Below are 27,044 nucleotides of genomic sequence, written 5' to 3' on the forward strand. Positions count from 1 at the left end.
CAACAGAAGATGATCTCTTCTAAGAACAGGAGGCATGAAAGGTCTACATCTACGGTGAGAGAGTCGTGTGATGAGACGACACTGCAAAATTAAGCAGAGACCTAAGGGGTCTTCCTCCCCGAGAGGGGAACTAGTGGGAGGTTTCCAGCAGGGGAGTGACACTTTCAGATTCATATTTTATTTTTTTTTTAATTTTTTTCAATGTTTTTATTTATTTTTGGGACAGAGAGAGACAGAGCATGAACGGGCAAGGGGCAGAGAGAGAGGGAGACACAGAATCGGAAACAGGCTCCAGTCAGATTCATATTTTAGAAGAGGACACTGGCAATCTGGTATAAGGAGGGGCAATGCCAAAGGCAGGAAGACCTTATTAATGTGGTTTCTCTACTTACCACACCAGCAATGATAAAGACTCGACAAAAGCAAGTGATGGTAAGAAGAAGGATGAGGAGCAAAATACAGAAACCTACCAAGGAGGTGGTTTCCTCGGGACCTCCCCGCCACCGGCTGTGGTGCAGGGAAGGAAAGAGGAATTGAAGATGGCATCCATATTTCTGACCTGGGTAACCAGTTGGGTGCTGTTCATGGAGATACACGAGAAAGTATCTGTGATGGTAAAGCTATTTTCTTTGGGAGGAGCTGGGGGGAATGATAAGAAAAGATTCCATTTTAATGATCCTGAAGTTTGAGGCCCCTGTTGGACATCTAGGTGGAGTTACTCCGCATGCAGTTGCTAAAGGGGGTAAAATATGGGCTGGTTTCCATGAACGAGCTTGGCCAAATTTCCCCATGCTTGATGTTTTGATACACAAGGAAAACACATTATCATAAGGAGCTTGTGCATTGTCATGGGTAACATTTTGAATCCTACAGTTTTTGAAAAGAACTTTCTGAGGCTTTAGCCATAAGGCTAAATCATTGCTTCTTCCCAGTTAGCCAAAATAATGATTCTGACCAGTCCTTGAACCTCAGACTCAGATATCTAGCTGTCTACTTGATATCACCATTGCAAATGACTGGAGGATCATCTGAGAAAACAGTGAACCTCCTGCTGATCAAGTCAACGCAGCTCAGAACACGGACCCTGGAGGTGCTGCTGTGACTCACCTGTACTGTGTAGCTGTGCATTCAGGGTATATCCAGGTAAGACGTGGTGAAGAATGAATAGATCACAGGAGGTCAGTAGCTCCAGATGAACAGTGTTGAACAATCTCCCGGCTCGCTAAATAATAGATTGATTTGTTCAAGTGAACAAGTATCTTTCGAGTAAGTACTATGTGCCTACTCACTGTGCTAGTCAATGGAGAGTCAAAGATTAGTAAGACAAGGCTGGTCACTAGTTCAAGGTATTTCTGGGCATATGGGGAGACGCACCAGTAAATCAAAAAGGGCAATAAAAGAATTACAGGTGTCTCGACAGAAGTCTCTTGGAGGTACATCAGGGAGAAACATCCCCTCTCTCCTGGGATAAAAAGTGAAGAGGAAATGACACCTAACTCTGAGTCTTGCCTGGTGAACAGCTATTTGCCTATTTGTATAGGGAAGAAAGATGTTCCAGGCAGAAGAAGGAGGGCAAAGCCCAGAGGCATAAAACAGAGGCCCGGCCTATTCAGAGAGATGTACCTCGTTTGGTATGGTTGGAGTTTATGCTTTAAGAGAAGTAGGCAGGGAAGATCTGAAATAAAGCAATGGCTTCAAGAAGGCAAGGAAGAAATGGGAACAGGAGACTTCAAGGATGCAGAAGACAGAACCTGACCAGCACTGGATGTGGGGAGGCAAGAATGAGGAAGGCATCCAGCCGGTCTGGCTTGGGAGATGAGTAGAATGGAGGTGCCACTTGCCAAAATCAGAAACACACAAGAGGATAAGCGAGTCGGGGGAAATAATAATGAGTTTAGCTCTGATCGTGTTGAGCATCTCCAGATAGAGATGCATAGTCGTGAGTTAGTACGAGTCTGGAACGTAGGAGAGAGGTCTGGCTACGGAAGACACATCGACTCTCTCGGCAAATTTCTGTCTTCTGATGAAGAATTACACCGATTAACAACCAGAGGAGTTAGGACCTGTGGCCACAGAAGAGATGGTGTCAGTCTAGGACCCCTCAGGTTGGTTTGGCGCGTCAGGCTCTCCACTGACTTCCCTGGAATGTTTCATTTGCAGTATCTTACACAGAAAGGGATACAGAAGTGGTCTTGTCCCAACCTGCACCCAACTGAAGCATCCAGCAGCGGCTTATCAGCTTGTCCACACTTTGCCTGTATGTCTCTGTCTGTGCCTACGTGCCCACTATGCCCTGGTCACCACACATTCACTAGGCATCCACGCTGCTTTTAATAGGGAAGGCGTGACCACGCAAAATGGGCCATCCCAGCGTCAGAAAGTTCTGTTTCTTAAGAGCTTTTTTTTTAAATGTTGACAAAAGACCTCTTAGAAAACAGAAAATGCCACCTCAGCCTTGGATAATCATAGGAGAAACAGGTTTTCAACTGAGAAGAAGCATCTGTTCTTTAAGCAATCCGTGTAACAGAAGGGGAGTCTACTTCACGGGGCAGTCTTTACTTCGAGGATTTGCCTCAGGCACTTTCTTCTTTAAAAGGGTATGGGGCGCCTGGGTGGCTCAGTCGGTTGAGTGTCCGACTTCAGCTCAGGTCATGATCTCGTGGTTCACGAGTTCGAGCCCCGCGTCAGGCTCTGTGCTGACAGCTCGGAGCCTGGAGCCTGCTTCCGATTCTGTGTCTCCCTCTCTCTCTGACCCTCCCCCCATTCATGCTCTGTCTCTCTCGGTCTCAAAAATAAATAAACGTCAAAAAAATTTTTTAAAGGTCAACAAAAATAAAAAGAAAAGAGAGCATTTTGCAGAGCATTTGTTATGCAGTTGTCATTTTGAAATTACATCTGCCCATTGTGCTTTAATTCAGTACAGAGCTTAACAGTTTAACCAATGCTTGCTGCAGAAGGGAATGGGATAGGCTACAGCTTTGAACACATATGCACCTTCCATGCTTTTCAAAAGCACAGGGTAAGGAATTTTTTACAAGTGAGCTGGGATGCTGCAGGTCTCCAAGTGTCCAGCAGGGGGACCTGCAAGTGACAACATCTAGTTTTTTTGTTTTTGTTTTTTCCTTCAGAACTAAACATGCACTTTCAAAAGGCTGTTTCAATGCTTCCTTTTTGCAAAATTTAACATCCTGCCCCCCACCCCGAATTCCAAAATACATCGCGGCTTCTGAGCAACTACAGAAGTTTTACTCTGAATTCCAGATGGAACGCCAGTTGATCAGAGCCAAATCAGGTAGAGGCATGCGGGCAGAGAAGAGAGCTTCACCCTCTGGACACAAATAGTGGTCATGAGCAGCCCCAGCAACCCAGGGAGGCCAGGCAAGGAAGGCGGAAACCTATGGCAGATGTCAGAGCCAGTCCGCTCTTCTCCAAAAGCACTGCTTTGAATGCAAAAAGGAAAGCAGGCGAAATCTTGCACCTTTTTGCCCTCCAAGCTTATATTTTGAAGAATGACAAACCTAAAGGAATAGTTGCACGAATAGTTCAAGAAACATCTGCACACCCATCCCCAAGATTCGGTGCACAGTTTGCCATACTTGTTTTACTCCTGCTCCTTTCGTCTTCTTCCCCCTGGTATTCATCAATTTTATCCACATTTCTCAAGCACTTAAGCTCAGTCAGTCTGTTCTGGGGGCTCACTGTTTACCAGTGTTTACTCGCATATGTAGGCAAATAATGACACTACATCTAATGAGAAGAGAAAGGGGTTCAGGACAAGGCACTATGAGGATTGGGGCCACAATATAAGCCGTGATGGTGATGAGGGAGCATAAGGCAAGCTGAGGGCAGAGCACAAGCAACCTTTCCCCCCAACAGGAGGGAGATGTGTGACATTCCTCAGGCACTCCTGGCTGCCCAAGAGCAAAGGAAAGGACAGAGAACAAATGGTTAGGGGTGCCTGGGTGGCTCAGTGGTTTAAGTGTCCGACTTCAGTTCAGGTCATGATCTTGTGTTTTGTGGGTTTGAGCCCCGCATCCAGCTCTGTGCTGACAGCTCAGAGCCTGGAGCCTGCTTCAGATTCTGTGTACCCTTTCTCTCTCTCCCCACCCCCTCCCCGACTTGTGCTCTCTCTCTCTCTCTCAAAAATAAATACATGTTACAAGATTAAAAAAAAAAAAAGAAAACAAATGGTTAAACTGATAGAGTCTCCATCAGTTTACAAATATCTTAGTGATATTAAAAGAAAAGGGCAATCTTATCAATAGCCTAAAGTCCAGGAACTCCCTACTATCTTAAGGTTAATGCTTTGCTAGAAAAATAACCTTGCCCTGACAATAGCTAGGTCTCCAGTAACCTGTGAGTCTTCTTTAGCATATGGAAATTCCTGCAAGAAACTTCTTGACTTTACCTCCCCCCAACTCCACAGTATATAACCAGTCATTCTTCACAACCCCAGTGCAGCTCTTTCTGCCCACGGGTCCTCTCCCTGTGCTTTAATAAAATCACCTTTTTGCATCAAAGATGTCTTCAGGAATTCTTTCTTGGCCGTCGGCTCTGAACCCCGCCATCACTCCAAAACCTCATCAACGGTGCCCCCCAGGGTCAGGGAATGCTTCCCAGAGGTGACCTATGTGGGGCACGGAGGTAGAAAAGGATCTCTAGGGAACAGGGTAGAAAGGCAAGGAGGAATCAAAGAGTCCTGTGACCAAGGGCTGAGCCATTTCTCTTCTTCTGCTTCTGTGTCCTGCCTTTAGATAGCAGCAAGAGTTCACAGTTATTGTGAGCTTGCTAATAATAAGCTATGCCAGGGCTTGTGCTGGGGATCTTACAAGCATCTTCTCATTAAATCCTTGCAGCCCTGCCAGGTATCCAATGGGGCTTGGAAAAGCCAAGAAATTTAGCCCAGGAGACCCAGCTGGTGAGTGGCTGAGGGGGTAATTGTTTCTGTATATCTTCCTAAAGCTCTGCTGGCGCCTGGCATTTCCTTCCATCCTTCTCTCCCACACCCCGTATCCCAGGTCAGCTGGGCAGCAGCTCTCTCAAACCCAGTGACTTTTCGGTCCTCGTGGTTCCCTTCATCTGAGCCTCATTCAATCCACATTTTCTGTTCATGTCAGGACATGGCTCCCGTTGCTCTCTACGCCCAAGGTCCAGCTCCAATTTCCTAGACAATTTCTGTACCTGGTCCCCGTCTGTCTTTGCCACCCCCAGACGTGAAGATCTGCGCAAATAAGCCCCCAGACACATCACCACACCATCACCATTGCCATCGGTCTTTACGCATGAAACAATATTTAATTCTCCCAGAATTTTATGAGGTCATCCCAGCATCTCTAATTTATATTCAAGAGAACTGACTCTCAGAGAAATTACATGACTTGATCAAGGCAATTTGCTTAGTGAATTCACACCCATGCCTGGTGTCGCAAGAGCCAAAGAGATTGAACTAAACCAAGTGATTCAGAGCTAAGACTGAAAATAAACAGTTTACTTTGTGTGTCCATACACAATGGCCCTGGTATTACATAGACTTCTTGGTGTTGTCATCAAGAAGAAATCACCCTTCTAATTTACATTTGTCCCAGTTATTGCCCCCCATTTCTCCACTTCCACTTATTTTAATTTTGGCTTGTTTAGCCTATTGTCAGCTCTGAATTAAACCGTAATTTATGCTAGTTTATTTTAGGAGCTGCTTTTAAGAAGGACACGTAATTTCAACACTGAACACTAGGTGTCACTGTCAACCAGTTCTGCAAAAGCATCCTTCTTAAGGTAGTGGAAAAAGTCCTCACTGAGAAGTATTCGAGTCTTATTTACTTGATATTGTGCTACATAATCTATAAAAACTGGAGCACGGCAGTAAGACACGGATTTCCATGTACAAAATATTGCATGATCTCTAGCCTCACTCTGTGGGACTCCAATACATAGATTTTTTAAACGCCTGTTTTTCCCCAAGTGAAAAATAATATCGAGAACACATCAAGCACCACAGGAACACTAGGCGTTGTGAAGTATTTAGGTGAGGCTTTTAGAAACTAATTTAAAACCCAGAGGATACAAAGATCTTTCACCCAGGAAAAGCTAATCAACCTTCTCACAGGGGGAGCATACTTTACAGCTTTGTCAAGTATGGTTTTGGGAAAACAAGGCGAGTATTTGAACACCAAATGTCTGACTGAGTCCAAGATCTTTTTACGCACATGATTATATTCAGTCCCTTGGCAACCTTGGCCATTACTGATCTTCCTTCCTTAGTCCATTTGGGCCAGTTTCGAGGGAGGGCAAAAAAGAATCTTTCCTGCCGGCACCCTCTCTAGGTTTGGTTAGGAAACCAGATCCGGAATATCCTTGAATGCTACAATTATTAGCATGTTGCTGATAACTGTGAAAATAAGACACAGGAAAAATAATTAGGATAAACTAAATTTCAAACTATCAGAGATGGGTTGATAAGCTTTAAGAAATTGATAGGATCTGTAAAAATTAAAACTTGTAGAAGATATTGCCAATTTACTGCCTGACAGCTGCTAAAGCTTTTATTCTGTGTTTTTCAATAAATCTTCTAATTCTCTTTTTCTTTCCCCCAACCATCCATGAGATCTTGACCTGGGCTGCCATGATTTTGTCATTGCGAGTACTTTTTATGATTGTCACTTTGGCTATTCCAGTCCTAAAAGTCATGGAACATTCACTTTTCCATTAAGTAAAAATGTGCTGTGAATTTGAAGTCTTGCTAAGGCCTCTAAACACAGATGGTTTTTTCCAAGTGATAGAGAAAGGTTTTCAGTCAAAGTCTGTGGGGTGCCTGGATGGTTCAGTCTGTTGAGCGTCTGACTTTTGATTTCTGTTCAGGTCATGATTTCACAGTTCATGGGTTCAAACCCCACATTGGGCTCCGTGCTGACAGTAGGGAACCTGCCTGGAATTCTCTCTCCCTCCCCCACTCTCTCTGCCTCTTCCCCACTCACACTCTCTCTTTCTCCAAATAAATAAATAAAAATAAAAATAAAATTACATAAATAAAATAAAATAAAATAAAATATAAAATAAATGGTTGTGAGTGCACTGGTTCCAAGCAAAGAGCAAGCTTACCGTCCATAAATGTAGGGTAACAAAATCTGCCCCTGCAAAATGTGTCTCTTTGACATGTGAATTATTTTAGGCTGACTATTTTTAAGAAACAAAAGATTCAGGGGGTGCCTGGGTGGCACAGTCGGTTAAGCGTCCAACTCTTGATTTTGGCTCAGGTCATCACCTCATGGCTCATGAGTTCAAGCTCCACATCAGGGTCTGCACTGACCGTGCGGAGCTTGTTTGGGATTCTCTCTCTCCCCCTTTCTCTGCCCTTCCCTGCTTGTGCATGTTCTCTCTCTCTTTTCTCCCTCTCTCTCAAAATAAATAAGTAAATAAGCTTTTATTTTTTTTTAAAAAAGGGAAGACTCGAAGGTTTTTGGTTTTGTTTGTTTGTTTGTTTGTTTTGCCTTCCCGCTAACTGCCTAAAAGGATTTAGATGGAGGACCTGTTCCATCACCACAAATCACTATAGTTTAATATACACTAGGTATGGTACTGGGAGGACCCTAGCAAGGCTTGTTTGAGCAAAGCCCTCTCTGTCCCATTGTTTCTGGATGGCCCAGCAAATACTTACTCTTGCCATTCTTCCTATCAATTGCCTTCCTTCTCTTTGAAGCCTTAGACCCTTACCCACTTCTCCCTGGCCCAGAATGACATATATATCTCATTTTGGCTGTCTTTGGAATCTCTCGTGTTTATGTGGATTTCCCATATGTACATAATTAAATTTGATTTTCTCCTGTTAATGTTATTTGTGACAATTTAATTCTTGTAGCAGGCAGAAGAACCTTGAAGGATAGAAGAAAAATTTTCCTCCCCAACATAAGTTTAAATGCTGCTATATTTTCTCTCTGAAAATGTATGTTCTGGTATTCATGTATGAATAGACATATAGACTAATGGAATAGAATATAAAGCCCCAAATATATGCTTACATGCATACATATACACAGTAATAAAGAGGGAGCCTCAAAATAATGAGGGAAAGATTTATTCAATTATGGTAAAGCATAACTGGGTAGCCGTCTGAAAAAAAAGTATAATTAAATCCATACCTCACACAATACACAAGGGCAAATTCTAAGTGGATTAATATAAAATATAAAGTAAAATATAAATATATAAAATAAAATTTATTTAAATTTAAATTAAATTTAAAATTTAAATTGAAATATTTAAATTAAAATTTAATTTAAATTTAAAATTTACAATTTAAATTTAAATGTTTAAATTAAAATTTAAATGTTATGTAAATAAAAATTTAAAAACAAAATTTTTGTATGAATATAAAAATATAAAAGCATAGAGCCATAAATTAGTGAAGGAAGACACAGAAGAATGTTTTAAAGCTTCAGAGTGTAAGACGTCTTTCCATGACACAAAATCTAGAATCATAAAAGAGAGAATTGCTAAATTCACCATTTAAAAAATTTAAAACGGGGGCGCCTGGGTGGCGCAGTCGGTTAAGCGTCCGACTTCAGCCAGGTCATGATCTCACGGTCCGTGAGTTCCAGCCCCGCGTCGGGCTCTGGGCTGATGGCTCAGAGCCTGGAGCCTGTTTCCGGTTCTGTGTCTCCCTCTCTCTCTGCCCCTCCCCTGTTCATGCTCTGTCTCTCTCTGTCCCAAAAATAAATAAAAAACGTTGAAAAAAAATTAAAAAATTTAAAACGTCTCCATGGCAAAAAAATGACCAAAACCTCACGGTCAAAGGCATAAGTCAAAAGGCTACTTGAAAAAAAAAAAACAAAAACAAAACCCTTGCAATCTCTATCATAAAAAAAAAACAACAAAAAACTCTTTCATGTATGAAAAGCTCCTACAAATTAAGGAAAAGATCAACAACCCAATAAAAAAAAACATCACACAGAACGAATATAAATTGTTCCTGGGTCAGGAGGGCAGTACTATCAGGGGCAGAGAATAAAGCAGGGCAGGTGAGGTGCCTAAGGCTCAAAATTGAAGGAGGCCCTGAGAATTTAATTTCATTAAATGCCTCCTTAAATTCTGTACCCAAGGCACCTCACCCATCCTACTGCAGGCCCCTAAATAGTTCCTCAACCCATGAAAAGATGCTCCACCTCACTCAAAATAAGATAAATGCAAATGGAAACTACCCAAAATACCATTTCTCATTTATCAGATTGGCGAAAATCCAACGTAGGACAATGCACCACCCACAGATATCGCTGGTGGGAATGTTAGTTGTTCCAACTGCTCTGGAGAGCAATTTGCCACCCACTGAGCATTAAAATCACAAAGACACACGGACTCTCGACTCACTTCTAAGAGTCTGTCCTGCAGATACTTGCAAACATGTAAAACGACCCCCACACCAGTGTATTTGTTTCAGATTTCCTGGTAATGGTTAAGACTGGATCTATCCTAAGTGTGCATCCTGGTTAAATAAACCATGGTTAATTCATCCAATGCATTGCTATGCATTCCATAGTAAATGGAAGGAGGAGGTCCTTCAGATAGAGGAATGGAAAGCTTGCCAAGTTATGTTAAGTAAGAAAAGCAAGGTCCAGGACCATGTGTGTGGTAAGCTACTATACGCATCGAAAAGAAGGAGAAAGTAATATATCGTGGGCTTGCAGATGCATAAATATATCTGCCTTAAAAAAGAAACTACCGGGGAGCCTGGGTGGCTCAGTCGGTTAAGCATCTGACTTCGGCTCGGGTCATGATCTCGTGGTTCGTGAAGTCAAGCCCCACCTTGGGCTCTGTGCTGACAGCTTGGAGCCTGGAGCCTGCTTCCGATTCTGTGTCTCCCTCTCTCTCTCTGCCCCTCCCTTGCTTGTGCTCTCTCTCTGTCTCTCTCTCAAAAATAAATAAACATTAAAGAAAAAATTTTTTAATAACAACAAAAAAAACTATCGAACAATGGTTATTTTCTGTTGGGGCATGGGGAGCTGGGTAGATATGGGACAGGGGATCATACCGTTTGATGCCTGAGTCACATAAATGTATTATCTATTAAAAATATGAAATACAAAATGTAAGTATTTTCATCTGGCACTTTTGTCCTCCAATACCTATTTCTACCTAGATGCATGACACAATTGTGGATATCTCTCTAAGGCTTTTCTAACACACTAGCAGAGCTCCTCACTACTCAGTGTGACCTGACTTTTAGCAGAAATGTAAACGAGATGCCCAAACTTGAGGTTGGGATGGTGGGCTTCCCCTACATATCTTCACTCAGACTTCTAGGCTCTATTAGAGCCATCCTCAGGCTAAGCAGTCTACGTGAAAGAAGAAATCTGATCTCACATCAATATCACCAGTTAAGAATATGAGCTGACTCAGTGAGGACGTGCGGAGGGACCAAAGGGAAAGTAGGCGGCTGTTCCCCTCGGGCTTGTGAGTCTGAACAGAGACTGCCTGGTGTTTCTGTATGCAGCACAGCTTTCTGCATACTTTATAGGTTATCCAGGGCCTTGTAGAAAAGTACCTGTGGAGTTGAGCTTTTTGGAATGGGTGCGGCATAGCTCAGGAGTGTCTATATGTAACAGATCATATGCACGTGGTGCTTCTAGTCTGTGACTGGTTTAGGGGTGGCGATGGGTTGCATGGGGGCAGAGAGAGATATTTGGCCCAGGGGACTCTGCTGAAGCTTCCTCTGAAGTCTCAGTTACAAATGCCAGTCACCATTCCAGCCTATTTAGATAGGACACTTCTTTAAGATCCCTTAGGGGGAATGCTGCCCATTCCTTCAGAAAGCTAGGGGGAAGTGCCCTAAATTCCTCTCTCTGGTACAGACAGACCACCAGGAAGGGAAGGTTGATGCTCTGGATATCCTGACCCAATTTTACCTGGGCAGCCCCTCTTTCACTTGCTTTCATCTTGGAGATCCTGGCTGACCCCAAAACCTGCTCTTAGTATCATCCAGTTTCCAGGAGAGCCTTTCCGGCGGCACGGAATCACTTAATGGAAGCCTTTCTATTGCTAAAGCCAGAATGTGTTCGGGAAGACATGTGGGCTCTTTGGAAGACCGAAGTTTGGCACCATAAAGGGGACACCAGATTAACCTAAGGGCAGAGAGCAGGAAGAAGGCACAAAGGGTTCATCTCCATATCTATCAGCTCCGGAGTACTACGTGGGTCCTGGGTCCTGAGCTGCAGACTTGGTGTACAACTTCTCCCATCCCTGGGGACCTACTAGCACCACCTCCATCTGTTACCTCGACCCTTGCCCTCCCCTACAGTCCATCTAAGGTAGGCCTCCTCACCAGTTCTCCATCACAGTTCCCCCATTAATTTCATAATGCTCGTCAAAATTTGTAATTCTTTTGCCTGTTAACCAACCTTTCCTATTACTTTTTCCATTAGGTTTTAAACTCAATGTGGGGAGGAACCGTGTTAATCTTTTCTACTGTTTTATCCCCCAGGCCCAGCCCAGTGTACATCAGGGAGCAGTTAAGATTATTTTCGGGGCGCCTGGGTGGCTCAGTCGGTTGAGCGGCCGACTTCAGCTCAGGTCGTGATCTCGCGGTCCGTGAGTTCGAGCCCCGCGTCGGACTCTGTGCTGACAGCTCGGAGCCCGGAGCCTGTTTCAGATTCTGTGTCTCCCTCTCTCTGACCCTCCCCCGTTCATGCTCTGTCTCTCTCTGTCTCAAAAAGAAATAAATGTTAAAAAAAAATTTTTTTAAAAGATTATTTGTTGAGTTAATTAATAATCATACCATAGTGCTTGGGCTGTTAATGCTTAATTAATAAGCATGCATCAACTAAGAAATGTAACCAGAGTTTTTTATGCTAGTGGTGGTCCCAATGACTGAAAGTGAGAAAAATCATTGATAATGGGAAAGAAGCACACTTCGTCAGTTTTACTTGAGGTGTCAGTTTCAGATGTCAAGAGGTCCTGAGAACAGGGCTTGGGAGCTAACATTTCAATGCTTCTTTAATCCTATTCTTGATTATTTGTAGGAAAAGAGGTTTACACAGCCAGTTTCTAACATTCTTTTCATTCATTCTTTCATATGATTTAAGAATATTTACTGAATAATCTTAACATGTTAATTAAGCACTGAAGATACAAATACACAAGACACTTGTTCCCTCTACGGTAGGATTCAGACATGTGTCAAAATAACTGTAACATAATATGATATGCACTTTAATAGTCACAAATAGAACACCGTTTGCTGGGGGTGGGAATGCAGGTGGGAGCCCACAAAGTGTCCCATAAGCTCGGAATTCAAGCAAAGTAAAAGGTCTCCGCCTTATTTCAAGGCTGATCATGCAGACGTCTGGCAAAGGGGAGAACGTTTTATCCAACACAATTATTCTCTTGGTTCTATTCAGGTAGCAAAAGAACTATAAGCAAAGTCCACAAAAGAAAAAAAAAAAAAAAAGAAGCAACTTAGGGCAAAGGGGCAGAGAAGTGAGCAGGGGGTACCTACCCATTCGGCTCAGGAAAGCACAATATTGTGAATGATGGCCTGAACACACACGAGCGTGCACAAACCCCATTCTGTCATCCTTCCCGGTCAGGGCAGCACGCGGGTCCAGAGCTTATCTCTGAACATTTGGAAACAGTTACCTTGCTTTAATTTACTGAATAAATCTGACACCGTCTGCGGATGTGTCCAGATTGAAGGCGAGCAGTGTCCCGGCTGGGAGAGGAGGTGTGAAGGCCCCCGCTGAGTGCGGGCGGACGGTGGGCCTCAACCAGCGCCCTGCACGGGAGGTGATGACCCACCGGCGACGAGAGGTGGAAGTCTGGGGGCAGAAGGGGTGCTTTTCCCTCCACAGAAGGCACCTTCGGAATGTGTGTACTCACACTGGCTTCGTTCCTTCCTGCCTTTGCTCTGAAGGGACTCAAGAAATTCAGAATGAGCAAAATAAAACAGGACGAGGGATGGAGAGCTTGGCAGAGGCCAAGAATTTTCCCCGACCTTTGAGGCCTTGGGTTCTGGGGATCTGGCCAAGGGGGCTTCGTGTCCTTGTTTTAGCTGCACTCGATTGCCCATCCCAGCCAAAAAAGAGAAAACTCTGTGCTGGTTACAAGACTAATTTCATTTGTTGCAATCCAACAGACTGAGTCACCAAGACCTCAATTCATTTACACATTTATTTTAAGCACCTTTTCAATGGTAGGCATTTTGCTAAAGCAAAAGGGCTAGAATGGCTCCCAGCTTGCTGGGTGGTAGGTGGGGGCAATGGGAACAAACAGTTACAAGCAGTGGGGACAGAAGAATGGAAACAGGGCTCAAGGGGGTCAGCCAGTACTCTGCCCAGACTCTGCTTCTGGGCAGAATCCACCAAGTGGACCAAGAGTGGACACGAGGCCGAGGGGACAGCATGTACGTTCTGCTGGACACGAAGCCCTGTCGGCCTGCTCGGTCTGGGGGGGTAACATGTCCCAGCCCAGCCAGCACTGGAGGCCCGGGGAGGCCAGGCAGGAGACAGATGATGCAGGACCTAGACTTGATTCCTATAGGCGAGGGGGAGCCACGCGTGGAATTTAAGCAAAAGACAGACATGTCCTGATACATGTTTCGAAAAAGGAGCCTGTTTTGGAAAGAGGCAGTGAGGAAAATAAACTCAGAAGAGGAGACGTAGCTAAATAAAGCACATGGGTTTCTTCCCATCACATACAAACGACTCTTCCTATTCTGATGAACAGTTCAGCCTAAAAAACGAATTATTGGTAGTCAAACCGCCAAGTAGCCCTTATTGGCTGACTCAGCTCAGCGTTGTAACAGTCCTCTGTAAAACAGGGACTGATAATTCCCACTGACTGAGTTATTGTGAAGACGGGTGGATTAATGATATCATTTTTTTGGAAACAGATTCTTTAAAAAACTTTTTTTTAATGTTTATTCATTTTTGAGGGGGGAGAGGGAGAGAGAAAGGGCTACCGGAAGAGGGGCAGAGAGAGAGGGAGACACAGAATCGGAAGCAGGCTCCAGGCTCTGAGCTGTCAGCCCAGAGCCCGACACGGGGCTTGAACTCACGCACCATGAGATCGTGACCTGAGCGCAAGTCAGACGCTTAACTGAGCCACCCCGGCGCCCCAGATATCATCTTGAATGTAAAGCACACAGCGCAGCGTCTGGAACACAATACACACTCAGAGAAGGCTCCTAGCTAGCCATATCCTCTCCCACATGTTCCTCCTCCAAGGTTTTGCATCAGCCTATTTATTGCAAGGCATCCTCAAGGCCTGTTCCTTCCCCACCAAAGACTTTTTGTTGGGGGGAGGAGAGTGGGTCTTGGGGTGGTTCTCACTTTCAGGACCACTCAAGTCCAGAAGTCAGAGGTTTCTGTAAGGCTGCTCTCTAGGGAGCTCAGAGTGTTTTTCTCTTCTAGTTCTTTCAAATGCCTGCTGTACCACTGAAGAGAAACTTCCATCTAGTTTTATTAAGTTGTGAGCAAAAAGAATGCATGTATCAGCAAACTATTAAAATTCAGAATTATTTAGACAGTTCAAAGCTGTGACCAAGCCAAAAAAAAAAAAAAAAAATCACAGTACAGTTAACGTGATGCTTAACAGAAATGATTACTGTGCTCTGTTAATTATACGTAAATGCTATTTCGTTCCCATAAATGACAGTAATGACTGGGCAGGACCAGAAGTGCCTTAGAGACTTCTTTGAAGATTGGCCGGATATTCCTATTTGACGTCTACAGGGAAGGGGTCAAGTTGAGCAAGGTATAGGGTCTCTGTGGGCTTCAGATACATTCTCTTGCTTGAGGAAAAGACCGTTCTTTCCGCTCAAAGCCTATCCATATGCAGTCCTTAACCTGAAGACAACTTTTGGGATCCTTCAGTCCCTGTCAAGAAAAGAAAGCATCACCCAGCACTGAGGGACTGGTAAGGGACCCCCATTTTCTGCAGCCCTCCCGCCCCTCACCAGCCAGTTCTGGGATGTCTGCATTCTTCCTGCCCCTCTTCCAACTCTTGGATCTAAAACACAGAGGAGGTCCAGCAACAGTGTAAACACAGGCTGGCCAGGGAGCTCTCTGCCGGCATAGGAACACAGCATTCCAGCTTGCACGGGGTGGGCCTGGGGCCTTTCTCTGGCTTGGTGTCCAGGGGGACGACACCATTCCCTCTCAGCTACTCTTCTGTGGGTTTAGCTCGTACTCTTATTGAATGCTCATTGCCTTTCATTAACTTCCGTAGCAGGCCTGGCTTTGCATTTCAACTTTCTGTGGCCAGCAGAGGCCTTCTGGAGCTATTTCAGATGCGGACGCTCCTGTCCGTGAGGGACAGCTCTCTCAGCCACAAGTCAGTGAGGCAGAGATACCAGTGTGGATTCTGGGCTTCCAATCAAATATTCAGAAAAGGACACTGTACCCTTTGAAAGCTGCAAAGTAAACAGACCTTCCGCTTAGGAAGCAAACGTACTTCTGATTATTTAAATTTAAGTTCTAAAGAGGACGGGACAGTCCGTGATTCCAGCAACTTCAGTGAGGGAAGTTTCAGGCAAGTGCACAGAGAGCAAATACGTAGCGATATCAAAGCGGTCCTTGTAACATCAAATTCCTATTAATCTGCCCGCATGCTAAGGAATGTCTGTTTTGATCTTTTAGCAATTATCATCTACAAACTGTGCTGCCCTGCAGCCCTGATGGTGTTCGACAATCAGCGAGGATCCACACCCGCATCCTTATGGGTGTTTGTTTTTCCTTCGTATCATCAGGTCAGAGACCCTTAAGGCAGCACTGAGAAAACACGACGCCCCTGCCCCTCTGGTGGAAAGCTTCTTTCCAAGTCACGACGCCACTCTGTATTTATGTTTCTGATTCTCTGTCAACTGTATTCTCATCAAAGTATCCTTTAAAACGGTTGCCACTTGTGGCCCAGAAGCCTTAGCATCCTGTTGGAAGGACAGACATTCAGGCCCCTCCCCAGCCCTGCCGAATCAGAATCTGCTGTCCCCTAGCAGCTCACTCTAGAGTGTGGGAACACACGCCAGCGTTCCCCTGACAGAATGTGAGTCTCATAAATCCATAATCTACCAACGAAAAAATAAACAAAGCAAATGCTTTTGCATAGGAAACTCAAATCCAGTAGGACCTCTGTGGACATAAACAATCTATTAATACTAATCAGTGTCAGCTGCTTACTAAATGCCAGACCTGTTACAAGGGCCCTGCATGTATGGGTTCACAACTGTGCACCGAGACACAGGAGGTAGGTACCGCCCTCCTCACATTGCACAGGCACAGAGAGCTTTTATGACCTGTGCGAGATCAACACAGTAAATCACACAGTGGAAGAGGCAGGATTTGAATCCGGGCAGTCTGACTTCCCGAGGGCATGTGTTTAACCATTACCCTACACCACCCCCCGGCAGTGTGCACCTGTATTCAGGAAATGAACAGCAGATTCGGGGCCTGAAAGAAAAAGCTATGTTGCTGTAAGGGCCACCATTTCAGGCTCAGTCACGTTTAGAAGCAGAGACCAGCTGAGCTGGAGATCAAAACCTCTAACAGAACCCTCTTAGGTATTATCTGAAGTCAGTGAGGTGCGGAGAGGATGTGTGGTTCTCCCAAAGGGGTGGAAAATGGAGGTCTCAGCCCCGACGGTTCTTCCCGCCACGCTCACTTACCCCTTCTGTGCCACGTCCTTCTTCTTTTGGGGTTTTGCTCTTCCAAAGCCCCTTCACACCCACCAGATACAAAAGTGACAGCTGTTCCCTTCTGAACTTTCATTCAACATCTGAGCATCTCTGCACTGCTTTAATAAGTCATTTTGCAACCTATTTAAAGCCTCCCAATTAAAAAACGAGTCTTGGGGCACCTGGGTGGCTCAGTTGGTTAAACGTCCGACTTCGGCTCAGGTCACGATCTCGCGGTTCACGAGTTCAAGCCCTGCATCAGGCTCTCTGCTGACAGCTCAGCCGCTCCCCGCCCCCGACCCCCACCCCCTCTCTCAAAAACAAGTCTGGAAAGGGAAGGCTGTGCTTATCGACCATCCTTTAGTAACTTTGATACTGAGCAATTACATACAGAGCGTAACAGGAACTTTCAGAGGTGATAACCAAAGAGCTCTTCCTTTGATGAAAGTCAAGCCTGCCAGCTACTGAGTGTTCATTAAGATGGAGTTTTAGTCTGGGCCCCAAAGAGTCATGTACCTGCTAGAGGCTTAGATCCGCCGATACATTGACAGGCGCAAGAAGGGTGGCAGTTGCAGGCCCAAATTAAAGCGGCTATGGAATCTGGACCACCTCATCTAAGGTGCCTATTTCTGACCAAATGGTGCTTTCCGTCACTGGTTAGCACCCCACAAGGACTCTCAAGCCCCGTGTATTTGCAGAATGCAGGGCAAGGAGTTCCTGGAACACACTTCACGGGTCTGAAGGGGCTGAAAATTCCCATTTGAGGTACTCCTCTGCTACAAAAGGCAGAGAACACCTTTCACTTGGAAGCCTGCCCATCTGGTGGCAGGCAAGAGATAGAAGACACACCATGCCCTTAAAATGCCACCCTCATGATGCCCACCGTTTCTTGACTGATCTGGCAGTGCCTTTCATCACCTCCACTTCAGAGGCGAGGAAGGATCGCCGAGTCCCTCTGGATGCACAGGGTGTACATATAAATCACTCAATACTTGAAATACCAGACCGAGCCGTGGCGACTCCCAAGGATCAAAAACACAGAGAGGACCAATCTGCCCTATCTTAGCCTGCTTCTCCCAGAGCTCGTGGTTCCGTGCCCCTGTGGGTTGTGGGGCAGCAGCGGGTCACAGCTTGGCCACCCATAATGGAGTTGGCAGTCTCAGATCAAACGCCCTGAGAACGTGCTACAGACACCCAGCCCGGGGCACTTACCTTGCACTGCCCAGACACGCAGATGGCCGTGCCATTCTGGTCACAGGGGGTACCGTCAATGACCTTCTCGGCTTGCCGGACATAGAAGCGGTAGCCCATCGCCTGGCAGTTCAACTCACACTTCCGATTGCCCTTTACTACCAAAAAAAAAAAAAAAAAAAAAAAAAAAAAAGAAAGAAAGAAAGAAAAAAAAAAGCATCTTTTTTTTCTTCTGGTATTCTGCACTGAGATAAAATTCACATGACATAATAACATAAAAATAAACATTTTAGCCAAAGTGTACCATTCAGTGGTGTTGAGCCTATTTCCAATGTTGTACAACCATCACCACTAATTCCAGAACATTTCTGTCACCCCCAGAAAACAGCCCTGGACCTGTTCGCTGTCATTCCCTCCGGACCTTGGCAACCACCCATCTACTTGCTATCTATGGATCTGCCTATTCCAGACGTCTCATAATCACACACTTTAAAAACACTGCATCAGGGGCACCTGGGTAGCTCAGTTGGTTGAGCATCTGACTCTTGGTTTCGGCTCAGGTCATGATCTCACAGTTTCATGAGTTCAAGCCCCACATCGGGCTCTATGCTGGCAGCACAGAGCCTGCCTGGGATTCTCTCTCTCCCTCTCCCTCTCTCTCTGCCCCTCCCCCACGCACGCTATCTCTGTGTCTCTCAAAATAAATAAATAAACTTACAAAAATAAAAAATAAATAAATAAAAACTTCATCCAAGTTACTAGATCTCCCCACAGTTGCTGGTCGAGGGAAGGGATTGTGTCTTGGTCTATGGGCATATAGTAGACATTCGATGCAGAGCAGATATCATAAAGGGATTCTTCAAGAATCCCACGATGCAAATAATAGACTCCACTTTTAGAAGTCCTCCCAAGTTTTAACATAGTCACAATTATATCTTACTTATCAGCAATCACAGTGAGCACACAATTTTTATGTTCTGCTTTAAAAAAATTGTTACTGAATATCTACGCAATTATATCATCTTTATGTTCTTTTAAACGGCTAGAGTTTCCTGTAATAATTCCTCCATTATGAGATATTTAAGTGGTTTCCGTATCACCTTGGGTTGAAATCCAAAGTCCTCAGCAAGAGATAAACCATCTGTCAAGAACTGAATCTTGCCTACCTTTATAGTCTCATTTCCTACTGTTTCTCCTTACATCCTTGCTGCGTACCCAACTAAGCACTTCCTCTCTCCAGCTATTGCTTAACTATTCTCCTGCCTTTGCCTTACTTGGCTAGTACCGGTTCCTACTTTGCTTTCGTTCCCAGGTCACATCCTCTAGGAAGCCCTCCGTGGATCCCGACCTTGCCTGTACATCCAGCCATCTGATCTGGCCCCCTCTACAATAAGGTTAACCAAACTTCACTGAAGCAGAGTCTTGAGGGACCACAGGGACATGCCTGGCGTATTCACTTTTGTACCGCCAGCATCCAGTACAGAGGCGGGCACAGAGCAGATGCTCTACCAATCCCTGAGGAATAAGAGGAGGGATGAATAAGTAAATACTGGCCTTTTTAAAATTTTATATTTTGCCTTTCTCTCATCTCCCTCAATGAGATATATTCCCTCACAGAGTCTTTCTCTGTATTTCTGTTATTTCACACCGAGCCTGGCACACAGTGCTCAATACATGCGAATAATTAATTACTGCTGCTACTAATATCTTCAGAACAATTTAGTTGCCTCCAAAATAAGAATGAGAAAAATTTTCAGGCAAGATGTATTTCCATATCCAAAACAGACAAGCCAAGTAAATACTGACTTTTTTTTTTTTTAACTGTTTTTTGAGACAAGACTAACGCTTTGCTCAGTCATAGACAGCATGTTCCAGGGTCATGCCTTTGTCTGAAAATCTGATTACTGGATTGGATAACACTGGCTCTTTCCTACACAACACAATACATCATATTTTCCCCAGTGTAGCTGCCTGACTGTCATAGCAATGAACTTCACTCCAAAGCCATTGAAAACCACTAACAGGAAATAACATGGAGCCTCTGGGACCACATGGTTTAGGGAACACTGAATCTTTTATATGTTAAGCTCTATCTTAGAAGTCAAGAGGCAGGGTTTCGTACCCTGGCTGCCCAGAAGATAGAAGAGGTGATCTTGGAAAAATCCAAGAATACCAAAGATGGAAGTGCCTTCGGGAATTATCTAAAACCAAGTCATTTCATAGATTAAAAACATACCACCACAAAGGCCTAAGAAAGGAGGTGACAAGTTAGAGGTAAAGTAGTCCCCAAAGCTTGCTTCCTCAGGTCATCTATCTACCTGGACCCTGCTTCTTCCTTCCCAGCTCTTCATTTTCTGAAGTGACAGCAGGAACTATCCAGGTGCATTGCATTTCAAGTAATAACAGCGTCTGAGAGGCAGCCTCAGGAGGGGCCAGAGTTTTGAGTTCTCACTTCTCCTGGCTCTCTCCCAACTACCTCTAGCCTTTGGGATACTAGCTTTTGCAGCCACAATTTTATTTCTCCCTATTCGTAACCATACTACAGAACAACATTCTGAGAACATTCTACATACTACAGGAGAACATTCTGGCTGAATGTGGGGCAATTATGGCAGAATCTCCAAAAAGCTACATGAAAGTAACCTGGAGGACTGGCCTGATGTCTGCACCTCTCCTGCCACTAGGTCTGACCCTCTACCACTGTGGCTCAGTGTCCCTGCTGCCTCAGACTTGCAAGAAGGAAAGAGGGGGCTCCTAGCAGATAATAGACCCCTGCGGACAACTGACCGCCTATCAGAACTATCAGACCGCCTGTTGCCTTGGCAATGCTCAACCTAGTGTGTCTCATAAAAGTACACAAGGACTCACTTCTTTAGGCCCTGTGTATACTCCCCAGCCACCTTAAAATTCCACATAAAAATAGGGGCGCCTGGCTGGCTCAGTCAGTTAAGTGTCTGACTTTGGTTCAGGTCACGATCGCGCCGTTTGAGGGTTCGAGCCCCACATCTGGTTCTGTGGTGACAGCTCAAAGCCTGGAGCCTGCTTCGGTTTCTGTCTCCCTCTCTCTCTGCCCCTCCCCCGCTCATGCTCTGTCTCTCTTTCTCTCAAAAATAAATAAACATTAAAAAAAAATTCTTTTTAAACTACATTAAAACTATATTTGTAGGGCCTCAGATTAAGTTTTCTCATGGATAATCACTTCATTCCTTTTTTTCCTCTGTGAATATAATTATACTTCTCTATAGAAGAGAAGCCAAGAGCCAAGAGCGTCTTCTCTAAGCAGATCTTGGCTTGGTTTTACCAGCAGAGAGAGAGGAGGAAAACAGAAGAGTGGCCACCAGCGGGGGGCAGTGGGCTGAGAGCAAAGCGGGCATCTCCTTCTCCCCCTGATTCTCTTATTGCTCTCCTTCTCTGTCCTCCCCACCCCCAAAGGGAACACCTTTATATTCCACACACTGAGAGGGTGATTCTGTGTCCCAGGACCAGAAGCACAGCCTCACCTGGGAACTTGTTGAAAATGTAGATTCTGAGGCCACGCCTCCTAGTCCTGCATCAGAGACTCAGGCAAGCTATATTTTAAATAAGCCCTCAGAGTGATTCTGGTGCACACATTTCACAGCCACTGCTCTAAGAAAAATCAAACAGTGAGAGAAGAGCTAGAAGCAGCTGACCATTCTTATTTTGAATCAAAGATGTTCAAATTCCACACCCAAGTTTCAAAGATAATATAAGCACTATCTGTAATTAAACTTAGAATTGCCAGGTATCTGGATCCATGATAGCTAAAAAAATCTCTCTTCTTATTAAACTCTGGAGATCACACAAAAGAATTCAGGTTACTTAGAATAAAACAGCTAACAGCTAAAGGATTTACTCTCAAATACGGTTCAATATTTAAATCACTCCCTGAACTGTGTCCCCTTGGAAAGCCCCCTGATATAAGAGTAAAGACATTTTTCAAGTGATAAAGGGCAAAGGAAATAGAAAAGGAATTAATAGTTACAAAATTTTGGAAGGTGGGAAGCAAAGGACTCATGGAAATGACGTAGCAGACCCAAGAAAACTGATCCTAAGCAGGAACTGAAGCATCGAAGCTATCTAGTATTGTTGCATCTCCAAGAGGTAACTTTGGAAATAGGGCAGAAAGAAGGCCTAAAAACGGGGGGAAAATCTGTAAGGGTGATTAAGAAGTAGCTAGCGATTCCATTTTCCAGAATGGTTAGCTAAAAGCCTCTGAAAATTAACTCCTTCATAAAAGCAATGAGAACACTGTCAAAAGACAGCTGGAGCAGGCTATACTACTATGAGACAAAACAGACTTTAAGACAAAAACTGTTACTAGAGACAAATAGTAGCATTTTATAATGACAAAAGAGTCAATGCATTAGGAAGACAACAACAGAGCTCCAAAGCACATGAAGCAAAAACTGACAGAACTGAAAGGAGAACTGGGCAATTCAATAAGAATAGTTTGAAATGTTGATACCACACTTTCAATAATGAATAGAATGACTAGACAGAAGATCAGCAAGGAAACAGAAGACTTGAACAGCACTCTGAACCAACTAGACCTAATAGCTATCGATAGAACTTTCTACCCAACAACAGCAAAACACTCATTCTTCTCAAGTGTACATGAAATAGTCTCCAGGAGGGAACAAATGTTAAATAATAAAACAAGCCTTAATAAATTTAAAAGGATTGAAGTCACACAAAATATGTTCACTTGCCGCAATGGAATGAAATTAGGAATCAAAACCAGAGAGGAGTCTGGGGATTTCAAAAATATGTGGAAACTAAACAACATATTTCTAAATAACTGATCAAGAAAACACACACACAAGGGAAATAAGAAAATACTTTGAGGTAAATAAAAATAAAAATACAACACACCAAAACTTATGGGATGCAGATATAGCAGTGCTTGGAGGAAAATTTATAGCTGTAAACACCCATGTTAAAAAAAAATCTCAAATCAATAACCTAATCTCCCACATTAAGTACTAGAGAAAGAAGAACAAACTAAACCTAAAGTCAACAGAAGAAAGAAATCTAGAATGGAAATAAATTATATAGAGCAGGGAGAGGCAACAGAGAAAATTAATGAAACTCAGAGTTGGTCTTTGTAAAGATAAACAAAATTGACAAACTTTTAGATCGACTAAGAATAAAAGAGAAGACTCAAAACACTAACATCAGGAACGAAGGGGGAACATTACTATTGATTTTATAGAAACAAAAAGGACTTCTAACCAGGGCAGTTAGACAAAAAAAAAAAAAAAAAAAAAAGAAAAGAAAAGAAAAGAAAAGAAAAGAAAAGAAAAGAAAAAAAAAGCATCCAGGTTGAAAAGGAATAAGTAAAACTATCTGTATTCACAGATGACCTGATCTTGTATATAAAACAATTTAAAAGCACCAAAAAAGTATCTGAATTAATAAAAAGTTCATCCAAGTTACAGGATATAAGATCAATATGCAAAACTCAATTGTATTTCTATACACTATCAATAAACAATCTGAACATGAAATTAAGAAAACAATTTCATTTACAACAGCATCAAAAAGAATGAAACGTTTGGGAATAAATTTAACACAGGAAGTTTAAGACTTATACACTGAAAACTACAAAATATTTTTGAAAGAAACTAATAAAGATCTAAATAAATGGGAAGACATTCCATGTTCATGAATCAAAAGACTTAAGATTGTTAAGATGGCAATACTCCCCAAAGTGATCTATAGGTTCAACACAATTTCAGTCAATATTACCAGCTGTCTTTTTTGCAGAAATTGACTGGCTGATCCTGAAATGGATAGGGAAATGCAAGGGACCAATAGCTAAAATAACCTTGGAGAAAGAAAAAGTGGAAGACTCATACTTCTTGATTTTGAATACTACGAAAGTACAGCAATGGAGACAGTCTGATATATAAACTGATGGAATAGAATGGAGAGACCAAAAATAAACCTTCATATATATGGTCAATTGACTTTTGACAAAAGTGCCAAGACAATTCAATGAGAGAAAAATAGTCTTTGTAATAAATAGTGTTGGGATAGCTTTGCATATCTACATGCAAAAGAATGAAGCTGGACCCCTACTTCACATCATATATAAAAATTAACTTAAAATGGAACATCAACCTAAATGTAACAGCTAAAACTACAAAATTTTTACAAAAAACCTAGGCATAAGTCTTCATGATATTCAATTCATCAATGGTTTCTTAGATAATATGATATCAAAAGCACAAGTAACAAAAAAATAGCTAAGTCTGGCTTCATCATAGAACTCCATTGGGAAAATAAAATGACAACACAAGTAATGGGAAAAAATTTTTGCAAATCATGTATCAGGGACTTCTATCTAGAATCTGTAAACAACTTTTATAACTCAACAATGAAAAGGCAATTCAATTAAAAAAAATGGACAAAGAATTTGAATAGACACCTCTCCCACAAAGATACATAAATGGCTACCAAGCACAGGAAAAGATGCTTAATATCATTCATCATTAAAGAAATATAAATCAAAACCACGATGAGATAACATTTCACACACACTAGGATGGCTACAATTAAAAAGACAATAGGAAGAGTCGAAAAGGATGTAGAGAAATCAGAACCTTTGTACAATGCTAAAAGGACTGTAAAATGGAAGGGCTTTTTTGGAATAAATTTGGCAGTTTCTCAGAATGTTTGACACAGTGTTACCTTATGACCCAGCAATTCCACTGCTAGGTATCCAACTATGAGAAATGAAAACACACGTCAAAAAAATGTGTACGTGAATATGCATAACAGCATTATTCACAACAGCTAGAAAGTGGAAGCAATATAAATGTCCCTCAACTGATGAATAAATAAATAAAACGTGTTTTATCCATATGTGGAATATTATTGGACAACAGAAAGCAAATATGTACTGATACATGCTACAACATGGATGAACTTTGAAAACAGTGTACTAAATGAAAGAAGTAAGTCACAAAAAGTCACCTATTGTCTAATTACATTTATTTATTTATTTATTTATTCATTCATTTAATTTTTGAGAGAGAGAGAGAGCACAAGCGGGGGAAAGGGCAGAGGGAGAGACAGAGAGAGACAGAATCCTAAGCATGCTTCCCACTGACACGGAGCTTGATCCCACAACCCTGGGACTGTGACCTAAACTGAAATCGATTGTCACTCAATTGACTGAGCCACCCAGGTGCCCCTCATAACATTTATATGAAATATTCGAAATAGGCAAATCTATAGAGGCAGAAGGTAGATTAGTAGTTGCCAGAGGACAGAATGCAGAGCAAATGCTAATGGGTATGGACTTTCATCTTGGGGTCCATACTGAAATTATTTAGTGGTAATGGTTGCACAATTTTCTAATTATACTAAAAACACTAAATTTTAGTATTTAAATTGGTGGCTTTTACGGAAATGAATTTTATCTCAATAAAGCTGTTATTAAAAAAAAAGGCAGCAGCAGCAGCAGCAGTTAGTTTTGTAGATCTCCAGGAAATCAACAAATAAATAACTCAAAAAAAATTTGTTTCCAGAATGAAGGAGCCCATCAAGTGCCCAGGACAATGGTGTTAGGTGTAGGACTTGATTTTACCCTACTTGTAATTAATAAGTTAGCCTGTTATGTTTTATGGGTATAGACAGAGGATATGAGACTCCTGAGTCAGAGGGACACCTGGGTGACTTAGTCGGTTGGGAATCCAACTCTTGATTTCTGCTCAGGTCATGACTTAACAATTCCGCTCACATGAGCTTGCTAGAGATTGAGCCCCGAGGCGGGCTCTATGCTGACAGCACAGAGCCTGCTTGGGATCCTCTGTCTCCCTCTTTCTCTGTCCCTCTCCTGTTCACGTGCTCTCTCTCTCTCAAAAATAAATAAATACATTTAAAAAAAAAAGACTCCTGAGTCAGAGATAAAGGACTTTATTGCTCTTGGAAGAGCGAACATCACAAGCATTAGCATGTTTGTGTCAGTTCCCCTTGCCCCCACGCCTCACAGGGACATTACACACGTAGGCAAGGAACACTGTGCTTGAGGACCCGATGCGTCTACAGGAAGCAATAAGGAGCCCTGCTCTTTTGTCCTGGATGGAGATGTTGTTCATTCTTCAAGGTTGCTCACTGAAAACACAATCTTGAGAAATGACCTGGTTTTAGGGTGGGCAAGGCCTGGCATTCTTGGCATACTCCACAAGACCTATAGGAACCTAAGCAGTGTCTCCCAATGAATGGATGATAATGAACAACACCAAGGCACATGGTTGTGGAATTTTAAGACACTTGGGACAAAGAAAAGATAACACAGGCTACCAAAGAGGAAACAACTAAAATGGTGATGTATTGGATTTCTCAACAACCACTTTGAAAGCTACAAGATAACCGAGCAATGGCTTGTAATTTGTGAAAGTCATTTCTAGAATTTTACATCAATCACCAGAATTCCATATCCAGTCAAATTACCAACCTTTGAGAAAAAATAAAGGCATCTGCAGAAATTCAATTCTTGCACAATTTTCCTCTCATGGACACTTCCTGGAGAATGTGTTCTACCACAATGAAAGAACAAACCAAGAAAGTAGAAGGTGTGGGATCCAGGAAATAGAAGAACTAATCCAGAGGGAATGCTCGGGACTAGGGTGAAAGGGGACCTTAACAAGACAAGTGTGTACGAGGCTAGGACTAGAGCGGATCAGAAGGGTCAAGGAGAAGGTGAAATGGAGACAATACTCAATTTTTAAGATACTGATATTTTAGGGGCATCTGGGTAGCTCAGTCGGTTGAGTGCCTGACCCTTGATTTCAGCTCAGGTCATGATCCCCAGGGTCATGGGACTGAGCCCCACAGTAGACCTCTACACTGACAACGGATGCATGTTTGGGATTCTCTCTCTCCGCCCCTTTCCCACTTGTGCATGTATGAGTGCATGTGTGCTCTCTCTCAAAATTAATAAAAACTTAAAGATATTGATAAATCAAATTACTGAAAGAAGGTTCACATAATTTCAAAGTGCCCGAGGTTAAATTAGTGTGAAGTACCTAGAAAAGAAGACAAGGAGAAAAAGGTGTTTATTAACAACAAAGAAACTAAGGATTTCAGGAGGAGAAAAGTAATCACAGCATAGGGAATGGATGCTACGATGTGATGCCCAGATAACCCACCAGCACCACCCAATCCAAGTCAG

At 43.0% G+C, this 27,044-nt stretch overlaps 1 protein-coding gene across 1 annotated transcript in view; it reads right to left on the reverse strand.

Moving 5' to 3' along the window:
- The window catches only part of THSD4 (thrombospondin type 1 domain containing 4), a 576,363-nt gene that overhangs the window by 301,772 nt on the left and 247,547 nt on the right, over nucleotides 1-27,044 (reverse strand). Inside the window, exon 7 of the mRNA XM_043554015.1 lies at nucleotides 17,864-18,000. Within this exon, the coding sequence (XP_043409950.1) occupies nucleotides 17,864-18,000 (137 nt within the window). The remainder of the gene's footprint in view (nucleotides 1-17,863; nucleotides 18,001-27,044) is intronic.

This window comes from Prionailurus bengalensis, chromosome B3 (assembly GCF_016509475.1).
Source record: "Prionailurus bengalensis isolate Pbe53 chromosome B3, Fcat_Pben_1.1_paternal_pri, whole genome shotgun sequence".
NCBI classification, from domain to species: Eukaryota; Metazoa; Chordata; class Mammalia; order Carnivora; family Felidae; genus Prionailurus; species Prionailurus bengalensis.